Genomic DNA, 15,683 nt, shown 5'->3' with positions numbered 1-15,683 from the left:
TCAGGAAGCAGTTCAAATCTTTGCAACCAAGAAGGCACGGAAAGCACCACTTTGATTATTCAAACAGTGCCAGTGTTTACTATGCAGACAAGAAAAGTTACATTTGCTGTTCAGGCATTTGAAAGTTAAGTGTTACTTAAAATTTTTGAACAAGGCATTTTAAGTTGTTAGTTCTCCTTTATTGGGGTAGGTAGCAGAGCAGTAGAACAGGAAGAAGGCAGAATTGAGACTTTTCAAAGTTTTAGCCCAAGCGAGGGAGCATGGGGGCGTCATTTGAGCTCCCTGCCTCAGGTGCCAAAATGTTGTGGGATGGCCCTGCATAAGCATGTGCTTCATGTTTGAATCATAGGATCATAGAATCATAGAATATCAGGGTTGGAAGGGACCTCAGGAGGTCATCTAGTCCAACCCCCTGCTCAAAGCAGGACCAATCCCCAATCAAATCATCCCAGCCAAGGCTTTGTCAAGCCTGACCTTAAAAACTTCCAAGGAAGGAGATTCTACCACCTCCCTAGGTAACGCATTCCAGTGTTTCACCACCCTCCTAGTGAAAAAGTTTTTCCTAATATCCAACCTAAACCTTCCCCACTGCAACTTGAGACCATTACTCCTTGTCCTGTCCTCTTCTACCACTGAGAATAGTCTAGAACCATCCTCTCTGGAACCACCTCTCAGGTAGTTGAAAGCAGCTATCAAATCCCCCCTCATTCTTCTCTTCTGCAGACTAAACAATCCCAGTTCCCTCAGCCTCTCCTCATAAGTCATGTGTTCCAGACCCCTAATCATTTTTGTTGCCCTTCGCTGGACTCTCTCCAATTTATCCACATCCTTCTTGTAGTGTGGGGCCCAAAACTGGACACAGTACTCCAGATGAGGCCTCACCAATGTCGAATAGAGGGGAACGGTCACGTCTTTCGATCTGCTCGCTATGCCCCTACTTATACATCCCAAAATGCCATTGGCCTTCTTGGCAACAAGGGCACACTGCTGACTCATATCCAGCTTCTCGTCCACTGTAACCCCTAGGTCCTTTTCCGCAGAACTGCTGCCTAGCCATTCGGCCCCTAGTCTGTAGCGGTGCATTGGGTTCTTCCGTCCTAAGTGCAGGACCCTGCACTTATACTTATTGAACCGCATCAGGTTTCTTTTGGCCCAATCCTCCAATTTGTCTCGGTCCCTCTGTATCCTATCCCTGCCCTCCAGCGTATCTACCACTCCTCCCAGTTTAGTATCATCCGCAAATTTGCTGAGGGTGCAATCCACACCATCCTCCAGATCACTTATGAAGATATTGAACAAAACCGGCCCCAGGACTGACCCTTGGGGCACTCCACTTGACACCGGCTGCCAACTAGACATGGAGCCATTGATCACTACCCGTTGAGCCCGACAATCTAGCCAGCTTTCTACCCACCTTATAGTGCATTCATCCAGCCCATACTTCCTTAACTTGCTGACAAGAATACTGTGGGAGACCGTGTCAAAAGCTTTGCTAAAGTCAAGAAACAATACATCCACTGCTTTCCCTTCATCCACAGAATCAGTAATCTCATCATAGAAGGCTATTAGATTAGTCAGGCATGACCTTCCCTTGGTGAATCCATGCTGACTGTTCCTGATCACTTTCCTCTCGTGTAAGTGCTTCAGGATTGATTCTTTGAGGACCTGCTCCATGATTTTTCCGGGGACTGAGGTGAGGCTGACTGGCCTGTAGTTCCCAGGATCATCCTCCTTCCCTTTTTTAAAGATTGGCACTACATTAGCCTTTTTCCAGTCATCCGGGACTTCCCCTGTTCGCCACGAGTTTTCAAAGATAATGGCCAATGGCTCTGCAATCACATCCGCCAATTCCTTTAGCACTCTCGGATGCAACTCGTCCGGCCCCATGGACTTGTGCACGTCCAGCTTTTCTAAATAGTCCCTAACCACCTCTTTCTCCACAGAGGGCTGGCCATCTACTCCCCATGTTGCGATGCCCAGCGCAGCAGTCTGGGAGCTGTCCTTGTTAGTGAAGACAGAGGCAAAAAAAGCATTGAGCACATTAGCTTTTTCCACATCCTCTGTCACTAGGTTGCCTCCCTCATTCAGTAAGGGGCCCACACTTTCCTTGGCTTTCTTCTTGTTGCCAACATACCTGAAGAAACCCTTCTTGTTACTCTTGACATCTCTTGCTAGCTGCAGTTCCAGGTGCGATTTGGCCCTCCTGATTTCATTCCTACATGCCCGAGCAACATTTTTAATTTGCTAAGTGCTTAAGTTCCATAGAAGTCAATGTTACTCCTCACATTCTTAGGCCTGGCCTACACTTAGAATTTAAATCAACATAGCTATTGTGCTCACAGGTGTGAAAAATCTACAACCTGCACTGTAGCTTTGCTGATCTAACCTCCAGTGTAGATGCAGCTCGGATGATGGAAGAATGCTTCTGTTGCCCTAGCGACCATCGCTCAAGGGAAGTGGTTTTCTTACATGAACAGGAAAAAAACTTTTCTGATGCTGTAGGATGAATCTACACTACACCTGTGTCAGCATAGCTACAATGCCGTAGTTATGAATGATAGTCTCTGTAGTGTATACAAGGCCTTAAAGTTGAGCATTTGCTGGCATGTTTTGGTGAAGCGGGGTCAGAGTCCTCAGCATGTTGCTGGATCAAGACCCTTGTAAATAGCCCCATTGATTTCAACAGGGACTACTCAGTGTGAGTAAATATGGCAGACTGTAGCCATTAGTATTTACATTAATTTTAAAAGCGAAATCCTTGAATGTATTTTTTTTTTGCAATGGGCTGTAGCATAAAGTTTTATACTGAATGTTTTCTTGTGCCAGGTTGAAAAAAACCAAATGAAAAGGATGCTGCTAACAACAAAAACACTATCAATACAAAGAAATAAATTTATTTCCCTATGTTTAGGGCCCTACCAAATTCACTGCCATGAAAAACGTGCCACGGACCGTGAAATCTGGTCTCCCACCATGAAATATGGTCTTTTGTGTGCTTTTACCCTACAGTATACAGATTTCAGGGAGACCAGTGTTTCTCAAATTGGGGGTCCTGATCCAAAGGGGAGTTGCAGGGGGATCACGGCATTGCCACCCTTACTTCTTTGCTGACTTCAGAGCGGGGCAGCCGGAGAGTGGTGGCTGTTGGACAGGCGCCCAGCTCTGCGGACAGCACCCTGCCAGCAGCAGTGCCGAAGTAAGGGTGGCAATACCATACCATGCTGGGCGCCCAGCTCTGAAGGCAGCGCCGCAACCAACAGCAGCGCAGAAGTAATGGTAGCCATACCGCAACCCCCCACTACAATAGCCTTGTGACCCCCCCACAACTCCTTTTTGGGTCAGGACCCCTACAATTACAACACCCTGAAATTTCAGATTTAAATAGCTGAAATCATGAAATTTATGATTTTTAAAATTCTATGACCATGAAATTGACCAAAATGGATTGTGAATTTGGTAGGACCCTACCTATGTTAGCAAAAATGCCTTAGATTGTTGAAAGTAAAATAATTTTCTGAACACAGTTTACCTCTTGCAATTTATCCTTTGTTTACTTTTTGCATTTCTCTCAACTTGTTCAATGAAATTCAGTTAAGACATTTTCCCTTTCAGTTTCTTAGTGCCACAGATTTTGTGTTTCAAACACTGCAGGAGATTTCATTTGGCCTAAGGATTTGTAAGAACTGCATTTTACAGATGTTAAATGTTGGACCAGATTTAAACTGGCACTACATTTTATCACTAAACAAATTTTTCATCCCTAAATAACAAGAACTTATACATTCTATTAAATACACTTATTCCCAAATATGTCATGTTAAATTTCAGAAAACATGAAGGCCTCTATCTGGGCATGTGCCAGGAGGGATTGTAACCTTCTTGTGTGGGTGTGGCCCCACTTCCTGGCCATCCACCTGTTAGCTGATTTGCTAAATAATCGCAGGGGCCAAATAATCTCTATCTATCACACCATTCCTGCAAGGGAATTAAATACGTATTTCAATGATATAGTCCCACTGATGTCCGTAGGACTATTCACATACTTAAAGTGAAACATGTGCTTAGGCCCTGATTCAGCAAGCCATGTATCTTAGGGTTTTGTACGGGCACTCATAATTAGTATGGAGTATAGGGACGGCTACTGGGGGAGGCCCTTGCATGACTGGGCAAAGCAGAGCCTCTGGTGTGGCTCTCTGTGCAGTCGCGCCAGGCTCATCACAACCTGGCCTGAGGTTTCTTTCAAGACAAAGAAGGAAATGTTGTATTATTCGTTTTTGAAAGAAATGAAGTATCCCCTTTCACTTTACTCCTTTTCTTTATAAGTTAGGTCAAAAATGTGTTACCAGTTTATTGTGAGGAAGAGAGGTTCTCTTGTAGTCACAAGACTTAGAAATCATTTTCTTCAAAGAAATCTGTAGACATTTAATTACTTGAGAAAGGCTTTGTGTGTGGGGCAGCACTTCTGACTGGAAGTCTTCCTTAAACCTTATCTTTGTTTTGCAGCAGTACCTGTAAAGAAGGAAGAAAAAACAGTGAAGGCAATGGAGCAAGGTAAAGAGAAACTTGAAATATTTTGACATTATCTGCTTTAGAAAGACAATGGTTCAGGGGGAAAACCAGACAGCTTCATGGCAATAACCTGTAAATTAATTACTCTATCAGTCTCTGCCATTGATCTGCTCAGTTTGCCAGAGAAGAGAGAATTTCAGATAGGATTCTGGCTCAGTCTCTCGCTTATGTAATACAAAACACATTCAGACGCTTCAAGTGACTAAACCATTCTGGCGTCTTAATATTTCACCTGTCCCACAGGAGATTTCCTGTCCTGCAGGGTGACTTTCATTCAGCAACATGGGGTCCCCATTTAAAAATAAGAGAGACAATCATGTGGTATGGCAAGTGGAGCGTCAAGCATCTGTGGACCAGATCCTCAGTTGAGATCAATGAACGTAGCTCCATTGCAATCAACAGAGCTGTGCCAGCTTACACCACTGAGGATCTAGCGCTATGTCTCGACGCAGATCTGGAGATTGCATTGCATCCTAAGAAAAACTGGAAGGCTGATGAACAGAAGAGGCCCGTCTTAGGCTACGTCTACAAGTGGAGCTGGGGGTGTGATTCCCAGCTCACACAGACATACTTGTAGTAGCTCTCATTGAGCTAGTATGCTAAAATTAGTGGTGTAGCCAAGGTAGCCTGGGCAACGCAAGCAGCAGCATGGGTTAGCCACCCTGAGTATGTACCTGCATGAGGTCTAGGCGGTTTGTACTGGAGGTGGCTAGCCTATGTTGCCACTTGCCTCTGCCCTGCTACCCTGGCTACACTACTATTTTTAGTGTGTTAGCTTGATGAGAACTATTGTGAGTACATCTGTGCAAGCTGGGAATCACACCCCCTGCTCCAACAGTAGATGTAGCCTTACACTCATGGAAAAACCCATTGAGTACAGTTCTGGTCTTTTTTTGAAAAACTTCAGTAAAAGGGCTTTGCATTGGATGCTAGGAGATATCGTTTTACCTCTCACCCTAGAGATGAGCCAAAGACCACTTGAGTAGCCTGGTTGAGGCCTGCTGCAGGCCTCCTATGGTGGACTGTGATGTAGTAGATCTAGCAGCTCACTCACTGCACCATCCCGCACATGCATCTAAAACTGAGCTGTGACATCACTTGTGATATTAGTTGTCAGATTCCAGTGTTCAGTAAGAAAAGGAAGGGAAGAATATCCATCCTACTGGAATGCTAGTTCAGTATTGTCAACCCCAAACATTCAGGAATTGAGGCCCCAAAATCATGAGATGGGTTAAAAATCATGAGATTTTTTGTTAAAAAAATCATCATTTGAGGTTCTATTTATTTGCCTTTGGTTTTTGAGCCTTAAGGGTTTGCTTAGGTCATATATTCAAGCTTTTCTCCACAAAAACGAGGGCTAAAAATACAGTTTTAATTTTAAGATTCTCACCTACTCGTGTGATTCTAGGGGCTGGGGCTTTAAGAGCAACACAAAATACTGGGAGTCATAATAAAATCACGAGTTAGCACCATTGCTAATTTAACAACCCTAACAAGAATTCTAGTGTTTCAAAATAAAATGTTCAGGGATTAAAACTGTTTTGCCTTTGATGTTAAATCACTAGTATATAGAACTGGGCAAAATAGTGGTAGGAAAAATATTATTGATAATATTTACCTGTTTTCATGTTAGTGGAAATGTAGAGATTGGTGCAACCTTTGCAAAACGTTTAAAGGAGAGCAGGAAGAGCAGGGTGGTTGGAGAGCTTCAGGGATCAGGCAGAGCTTTAACTCCATCCCCCTATTCAGTGGCCAAAAGTAGCTGAGCAAGTGAGGAGCAGGGGAGAGGGGCAGGATATTAAGTTATTAGTAGAGGCTAGCAGTGAATTACTTCCTCTTTGCTCTTGGTCTGTCTGCACTTTGAGCTGGAGGGGTAACTTCCAGCTTGAGTACATATGTGCATTTTAGTTTTGATCGAGCTAGCATACTGAAAATAGAAGTGTAGCGAGCATGGCAAGACAGGCTAGCCATCCCAAATAAAAATCCTGCTCAGGACCCTAGGTATGTTCTTGGGCAGCTAGCTCATCTGCCAGGGCTATGTTTCTATTTTTAGCAGGCTAGCTAGATTAGAGCTAGTGTGTGTACATCTACTCAAGCTGGAAATTACTCCTTCAGCTTGATGTGTAGAAGTACCCCAAGTCACAATACTCCCCGGATTACTGGACACTGCTACAAAGGTGGCTAACTAGTAGAAAATTGTACAGGTTGTTTTGATATTTTTTGTGTGTGCAGGGTGGTTACATGTCTGCTACAAATTGGACTGAGTCCATGAACTCATTTCACATATGCTGTCAAGCAACCATAAAATGGTAATGACTTTCAATCTAATCCTGAGCTGTTAATTTCTCTTGTTTGTTGACTAAAGACATTTTTATGGGTTTCTTCTATTACAACCCATTTTTATTTAATTAAATTTTTGCTTCTACAAGAAACAAAGGTTATTCTAAAGAGGTTTTTTGTTTTTGTTTTTGTTTAGATAAACCAAAGCCGAAAGAAACAAGTAAGCTCTATCATACATTTTCCCTATAACTGACTCAGTACCACCTTAAGCTCTACAGATGAAAAGTAGTATATGAGAGTCAAGTATTATTAATTATTATTATGGGAGGGGTGGATGGATGAATGGTTGATTAGATAGAATAGAATCAAGTAAACAGAGGTATTCATATGGAAATGCTAAGCAATTCTTTTCTATTTTAGTGCAGAGGATTTGGGTCTCTTTATGTTTACTCTCTACTTCTCTTGGCCATGAGGAGATTTCTCACCCCTTTGTAACGCTGCTGTGCCAAACCTAGATTACAAAAACTTATTATTTTATGGACCAAATTCTTCTCTCTGATTGTCACTGAGACTCCGTTAGCTTCAGTATATCAGCTGCGTATTCTGATGTCAGTAGATGTTTAATTCTGAGAACCAGTGCAGAATAAATAACAGAGGCCTTGATGTGAATTAGTGGTGCTATCCTGCATACCAGACTATAATTTTGCCATAATTATAATATAGTATTTCAATGGCAACTATAGGATAGATCTCAGACTGCTCATCTAGTCACAATATGTCCTATATCTATTTATAATTTAAGCTAGTATTTTCTAGCTTTCTTCTAATTCGTGAGTGACTTCTGTATCAGATCCAGCACCATCCCAAAAGTTAAGCTTTTCCTGGAGATGGCATTAATCTCAGCTGCATTTTCTGAATGGCTTTCTGGTTTATTGGATAACTTGGAACGTTAGGACTAGTCAGTAACGATTCAGGCTTTGAGTTCACAAGTGTTTGATCTCTTGAAATCAAATCATTGGTGTGACATCTTTTGGAATAATGCAATAACGGTGCTGTTAGTAATGGAGATGCACATTGCCTGAGTTCTTATAAGCAGGCTTCTGAACTTAATGGGTTTAGCAGTGTGTGATGCTGGCTGGCTTATTTTGCTAATATAATTAAATTTATTGTCATTGCTGGAACTGATCACAAAAGCTGCATTCAAATCACATAAGGGGTCTTGACATAAGCATTCAGCAGTAAGGACACTGATTCGGAAGACAGAAACTCCATCTTTTGCCCACCCATTTGGTGCTTTGGGGTGTTGCAGGATGTAGCATGGTATATAGGACTGCCGTTGAGTGACTCCTACAATATAGAGGTACAAAGATGTAGTTACTAATTTTCAATCTTAGCTCTACATTTCATTGATGGTAACATTTATATTAGACTCAGTATTAAATATTCATATATTTAGTATTTGACTTTTTGATAGTAATATTAGATAGGCAACACTATGTTTCACAACATTGGCATTGAATTATTTCTTTTCTATGCTTGGAGCATCAGATGGCTGAAACAGCAACTGCAGAGTCTGACATTTGAAAAACAGAAGAGAGACAGACAATTTGTATATTTAAAGGATGAAATAAAGACCTATCCCAATAAAATGATTTTTTCCCAACCCTCGTTCAGCAAACTTTCTCCTGACCTTTTCTTTTGTAAATGTAACTATTTGAAAGAAAGAGGCTCTTTCTCTATATGATCATGAATACATTGAAGTAATTTATTCTACAGATTATAGTTTCACTATAACTATAACTCTGGGGCACATGACTTACGAGGAGAGGCTGAGGGAACTGGGGTTATTTAGTCTGCAGAAGAGAAGAGTGAGAGGGGATTTGATAGCAGTATTAGAATCATAGAATCATAGAATATCAGGGTTGGAAGGGACCTCAGGAGGTTATCTAGTCCAACCCCCTGCTCAAAGCAGGACCGATCCCCAATTAAATCATCCCAGCCAGGGCTTTGTCAAGCCTGACCTTAAAAACATCTAAGGAAGGAGATTCCACCACCTCCCTAGGTAACGCTTTCCACTGTTTCACCACCCTCCTAGTGAACAACTTTTTCCTAATATCCAACCTAAACCTCCCCCACTGCAACTTGAGACCATTACTCCTTGTTCTGTGATCAGCTACCATTGAGAACAGTCTAGAGCCATCCTCTTTGGAACCCCCTTTCAGGTAGTTGAAAGCAGCTATCAAATCCCCCCTCATTCTTCTCTACCATAGACTAAACATCCCCAGTTCCCTCAGCCTCTCCTCATAACTCATGTGTTCCAGTCCCCTAATCATTTTTGTTGCCCTCCGCTGGACGTTTTCCAATTTTTCCACATCCTCCTTGTAGTGTGGGGCCCAAAACTGGACACAGTACTCCAGATGAGGCCTCACCAATGTCGAATAGAGGGGAACGATCACGTCCCTCGATCTGCTGGCAATGCCCCTACGTATACATCCCAAAATGCCATTGGCCTTCTTGGCAACAAGGGCACACTGTTGACTCATATCCAGCTTCTCGTCCACTGTAACCCCTAGGTCCTTTTCTGTAGGACTGCTGTCGAGCCATTCGGTCCCTAGTCTGTAGCGGTGCATGGGATTCTTCCATCCCAAGTGCAGGACTCTGCACTTGTCCTTGTTGAACCTCATCAGATTTCTTTTGGCCCAATCCTCCAATTTGTCTAGGTCCCTCTGTATCCTATCCCTGCCCTCCAGAGTATCTACCTCTCCTCCCAGTTTAGTGTCATCTGCAAACTTGCTGAGGGTGCAATCCACACCATCCTCCAGATCATTTATGAAGATATTGAACAAAACCAGCCCCAGGACCGACCCTTGGGGCACTCCACTTGATACCGGCTGCCAACTAGACATGGAGCCATTGATCACTACCCGTTGAGCCCGACAATCTATCCAGCTTTCTATCCACCTTATAGTCCATTCATCCAGCCCATACTTCTTTAACGTGCTGGCAAGAATACTGTGGGAGACAGTGTCAAAACTATTCAACTACCTGAAGGGGGGTTCCTAAAGAGGATGGAGCTCGGCTGTTCTCAGTGGTGGCAGATGACAGAACAAGAAGCAATGGTCTCAAGTGCAGTGGGGACGGTCTAGGTTGGATATTAGGAAACACTGTTTCACTAGGAGGGTGGTGAAGCACTGGAATGCATTACCTGGGGGTGGGGGTGGAATCTCCATCCTTAGAGGTTTTTAAGGCCCGGCTTGACAAAGCTCTGCCTAGGATGATTTAGTTGGTATTTGTCCTGCTTTGAGCAGAGGATTGGACTAGATAACCTCCTGAGGTCTCTTCCAACCCTAATCTTCTATGATTCTAAAACCAGAAATGAGGTTTTATCAGCTTTTGGTCAACTTTGTAATAAGCAAAGTCTCATTATAACTGAATTCCCTATATGCACATTTACAGCTACCAGACTTGTTCTACAAAGAGCACGGTACTAAAACAGAAACAAAAAGCTTCATCGTTGCACTGATAAATCACTAAACATTGGAGGTATGCCACATTTTAGAAAACTATAATGAGAACAAGTGAAGTGTGATTTCAGTCTGCCAGTAAAAGTCACTGAGGTTATTCATGCCTTTCAGCAAACTTTGGGAAGTTTCAGACCTGCACTCCTATTTCCAGCACAACTTTGCTCCCTCAGACCCAGGCCTGTTATTTTCTGTAGGAAAAGCTAGGCTGTCTTCTGCCACGGTGCTCTCCAGCATCTTCAAGCACTGGAACTCTTGGCCCACTCCTAGCTCCTTAGAGGAAAGCCAAATGACCTGGTCTTTCTCACACTTTACTAGGAGGGCTGGGAAGGGTGGCAGAGAGCAATGTAGGCCTGCTTTTCCTAAATATTTTGTCTTCTGTCAGTGGTCTACCTCCCACCACCACTATTTGTCTGCAAATTATTATTTAATTATATAGTAACAAGGAGCCGCAGTCATGGATCAGGATCCCCTTAGTCTAGGTGTTGTACAAACCACATAACAAAAAAGTCATAGAATCATAGACGTGTAGGGTTGTCAGGGACCTCAGGAAGTCATAAATTCCATCTCCCTGCACTGAGGTAGGACCAAATAAACATAGACCAGGTGTTTTTCCCACCTGTTTTTAAAAGCCTCCAATAATGGGGACTCCACAACTTCCCTTAGAAGCTTATTCCAGAATTTAGCTACCATTTTAGTTAGAAAGTTTTTCCTAATATCTAACCTAAATCTCCCTTGCTGCAGGTTAAGCCCTGTCACAGGGCACCTTTTTTACTACCCAGTGAACTGCACTGCCTGGCCAGTTCGGATGGTTTCACAATCACAAACACACACGGGGCTGGTTATTTTTCACCAAGGTTTGTGTGTTTATTCCCCTCTTATGTAGTAATACCATGCAATATAGGCTTACAGCGAGGGTAGGCTTTCCTGCAGCCCTCGCTCCCCAGCCAAGACTCATCTCCAGAGCCATCTCCTGAACTTCCCTTACTTCCTGTTTCCTCCCTTTTTATTCCCCCCTGTTACCTTATTAGCCCAATGATTGTCACCCCGCTACTCACAATCCCCCACCAGAAAGTGTATAATTGTCCTCAGCTGGGCCTGCAGCCTTCCTCAGGCTGCAGCATTGTCAGTGATCAGGGTGCTGCTGATAGCACCCTTTCATGGGTGTATTACTTCATAGCCTATTTTCAGTAGACATGGAGAACAAGTGATTGCCATCCTCTAATAACAGTCCTCAACATATTTGAATTCTGTTATCAGATCCCCACTTAGTCTTCTTTTCTCAAGACTAAACATGCCCAGTTTTTAAACCTTTCCTCATAGATCAGGTTTTCTAAATCTTTTATCATTTTTGGACTCTCTCCAGTTTGTCTGCATCCTGCCTAAAGTTTGGCACCTAGAACTGGGCACAGTACTCCATCTGAGGCCTGACCAGTGCCAAGCAGAGTGGGACAATTAGCTCCCATGTCTTATATATGACACTTCAATTAATGCATGTCAGGCTGTTGTTAGCCTATTTCACAGCTGCATCACATTGTTGACTCCAGTTCAATTTGTGATCCATTCAAACCCCCATATCCTTTTCAGCAGTACTACCACCTAGCCTGTTACTCTCTATTTTGTAGTTGTACATTTGATTTTTCCTGCTAAGTCAAGTACTTTGCACTTTTCTTTATTGATTTCTTCTGGTTGATTTGAGACCAATTATCTGATTTGTCAAGTTTTTTTTTATTTCTAATCCTGTCTTCCAAAGTGCTTGCAGCCCCTCCCAGCTTGGTGTCATTTTCAAATTTCATAAGCATGCTCTCTACTCCATTATCCAAGTCACAAATGAAAATATTGAATAATACAGGGCCCAAGACTGACCCGTGAAGAACCCCACTGGATATGCCATTGCAGTCTGACGGAGAACCATTGATAACTATTATTTGAGTACCATCTTTCAACAAGCTGTGCATCCGCCTTACAGTAATTCCATCTAGAATGTGTTTCCTTAATTTGCTTATGAGACTATCATGAGGGCCTCTGTGAAAAGCCTTACTATAATCAAGATATATCATACCTACTGCTTCCTCTCTATCCAGTAGGCCAATAAACCTGACAGAGAAGGAAATTAGGTTGATTTGGCATGATTTGTTCTTGACAGATCCATGCTGGCTATTCCTTATGACCCTATTATCCTCCAGATGCTTACAAATTGTTTAATAATTCTTTCCAGTATCTTTCCAGGTATCAAAGTTAAGCTGACTGATCTTTAATTCCCTGGATCCTCTTTGTTCCCCTTTTTAAAGAAAGGTACTATGTTTGCCCTTCTCCAGTTTTCTGGAACTTCACTGATACTCCAGGTGTTCTCAAAGATAATTTCTAATGGTTCTGAGTTTGCTTCAGCTAGTTCCTTAAGTACCCTAGGATGAATTTCATCAGCCCCTGCCCACTTGAATACAACTAACATCTAAATATTCTCCAACATGTTCTTTCCCTATTTTGGCTTGCATTCCTTCCCCACTGTTGTTAATATTACTTGCATTGAGTATCTGATCACAATTAGCCTTTTTAGTGAAGACTGAAGCAAAATAGATATTAAACATCTCTGCTTTCTTGTTGTCATCAGTTATTACCTCTCCTTCCCCACTAAATAGAGGGCCTATATTCCTTCATCTTTCTCTCGTTTACAATGTTTTTAAAGAACCTCTTTTTATTGACTTTTATGTTCATTGCTAGGGTAACTCATTTTATCCCTTAACCTTTCTGATTTTGTTCCTACATGGTTGTGCTATTCTTTTTTGTTCTCCTCCTTATCAATTTGTCCATGTTTCCACCTTTAGTAGGATTTTTTTTTGATTGTTATTCCTTCTCTTGTTTCTGCTGGCCATATAATGCACTTTCACTAAGGGATTGAGGCACCTCAAAGCATTAAATTAGTACTAGGAGCAGAGGTATCTTTCTTGACCTGTTAAAAAAGAATGGAGGAGGGTGGACAGACTATCTGTTCCCAAGAAGATACTGGGAGGATTCAAAAGTATCCAGCTTATTTTGCTGACCCTTTGAAAAATGAAGATGGTGAAAGTGGGTCACCAAAACATTATCTGAAGAGATGAGAGTTGGAAATGGGTCAGTTTGCTCCCTTCAGATAGCAACTATGATTAAAAGAGTATCCTGGACCTGTGGGAGGTTGCTTATTTAAACTTCAGTAAATCTTGCAAGTTTCATAATGAAATCAAAACATACACTGTGACCTGAAACAGGCAGGTTTCACACAACTCTTCTAATCAGTTCCTCTCTTGCCATTTGTGCCATTGTATAGCTAGAGTCTCATACTGTCTAACTGGTTCATTATCTGTTAAGATTCAGTCTCTGCATTTCACAAACCAGGCTTTTGCTTGTGACTGTCACTGTATCTGTGCTAAATATTTATTTACAGAACCTGTAAAAGAGAAAGAAGTGAAACCTCCAGCTGCAACAAAGGATAAAGGTAATATAGCAGCATAAAATACTATAATTGCCAGAGGTTTCGATTTTTTTTTAAAATCCGCACTATATATGGATGTCTTTATTTGTAACTGTGTTGTAACACAACATAGTTTTGGATTTGGAAATATTCAGACTAAGTATTACTGCCTGAATTGTATGTGAAGAACAAAGCTGAGGCAATGCAAAATGTTTTCAGTGAAACTCAGAATTACAGCCTCAGAATCAAGAAGCATTTGATAAGGTTTGCAAAGGATTTCAGAAAAAATGTGATAAGTTTTAAGTGATTTTTTCCTCACATTGTAATTACATAAAATTGGTTGTTTTATTTTGTAAGCATATTAAATCTCGTCAAAATCAGTGTTTTTGACTGCATTTTGAAATGGTTTTGGGGACTGTTTCAAACAATCAGTTGTCTTATCAAGCATTGTTACTGAGTTATCAGATTTTAGCCTTTAACCCTTTGGTTTGATAATTAAACACTACATATTTTTACAGAGCATGTCAAAGAAAAGGAAGTAAAGCATCCTGCAGCTTTAAAAGGTAAAGGTAATTATACACAATGTAATAGGATGTTTGTTGGTTTAAAATTATCATAACTAACTTTATTATAATTATAACTGAATCTAGGAGGGGCTTTCCTCTATCTTTAAAAATAATCTGAATGTTAAAATTGTCAGAATCTTGTTTACCATATATGCCATGAAAGGAGAGTCAAACAGTGTTATCTAACTAGTGTGTGGAAGCCACAGAACTATTAATATACAAATGCTTGTTCATTATGAAAACTATCTTCATCAGTGACTAGGATCTGTAACTTCTTCAAGATAAAGAATTGTTAGTGTCCTTTAGAGGCAGTTGGAAAGTTCTGAATTGAACTGCTTGTATAAACCTGTAGATGTAACATGAATAAAGTAAAATATTAGCATATGAAATGGTATGAAAGTGTGATAGATAGTGACATGCCTTCAGGGCTTTGTAAAGGCTGAGGTTAAAAGCTCACTGCTTCAACCATTCAACCACTTGAGTCTTTAGAAGTGCAAGTCTGTCTGACTATTTCTTTCTCATGTTAGTTTAAAATTTCTTATGGCATTTTTTGCAAGAATAGATGGTTAACAACTAAAATTTCCCTTGAGTCACTGTTTTTCAGCATGGCGTGCCCCCTTCATCCACCTTATTGCTACCCTCCACTCCAGAGTTACTTGCATTTCAAGGGTGAAACAATATGTGTATGTACATAGTTTAAAAAGTGCTTTATGTTCTTCAGGATAAGAAGTACCACCACATATGCAAATATAATAATATCCTATATTAAATTACAGTAACTATTTTGTATTATTTCAAATAGGAGTAACTGAGGAATTTAGTTTATGTTCTCTATGTAGAATAACACCACATGTAAATTAGTGAACTGTAGAGAAAGAGACAGCAATTGAATTGCTAGATATATACTCAAGCCCTGGTAATCATGCTGATTTACCACTTCTTTATGATAAGGGCCCCTATCCCACAAACACATTCACACATGAATAGTCCCTCTCTTCAAGTGATTGTCCATGTGAATTCCACTTTTAGTGTGCATGCATGGTGCATCCCATTGGACGAGATTAGCGTCTTTCAGCAAGCACTGTCCATTGCGGCCACACTTGCTCCCTGGATCCCTCATTCCCTCCCATCCAAGGGCATAAAGGGCACAGCAGGTCCAATTGTCCTTCAGTTTCTTCTCCTCATCCCTAACAGCAAGACAGAAATCTGCTTCACTGTGCATTTTTCTCTTAGACTTGTAAATATATTAGATCATATAATTAATGTAGGGTTTTTTTCATGTCCATTGACATTAGATGT

The 15,683-nt window shown here is 41.4% G+C and overlaps 1 protein-coding gene across 25 annotated transcripts in view; it reads left to right on the top strand.

The window, feature by feature from the left end:
- Window positions 1–15,683, top strand: part of TRDN (triadin) — a 303,373-nt gene that overhangs the window by 203,036 nt on the left and 84,654 nt on the right. For all 25 annotated transcript variants that reach the window (XM_074948360.1, XM_074948348.1, XM_074948350.1 and 22 more), the window contains 4 exons: window positions 4,504–4,551; window positions 7,046–7,069; window positions 13,792–13,842; window positions 14,337–14,381. In XM_074948360.1, coding sequence (XP_074804461.1) covers window positions 4,504–4,551; window positions 7,046–7,069; window positions 13,792–13,842; window positions 14,337–14,381 — 168 coding nt within the window. The remainder of the gene's footprint in view (window positions 1–4,503; window positions 4,552–7,045; window positions 7,070–13,791; window positions 13,843–14,336; window positions 14,382–15,683) is intronic.

This window comes from Natator depressus, chromosome 3, assembly GCF_965152275.1.
Source record: "Natator depressus isolate rNatDep1 chromosome 3, rNatDep2.hap1, whole genome shotgun sequence".
Classification (NCBI taxonomy): domain Eukaryota; kingdom Metazoa; phylum Chordata; order Testudines; family Cheloniidae; genus Natator; species Natator depressus.
This window is presented reverse-complemented; position numbering and strand designations above follow the sequence as displayed.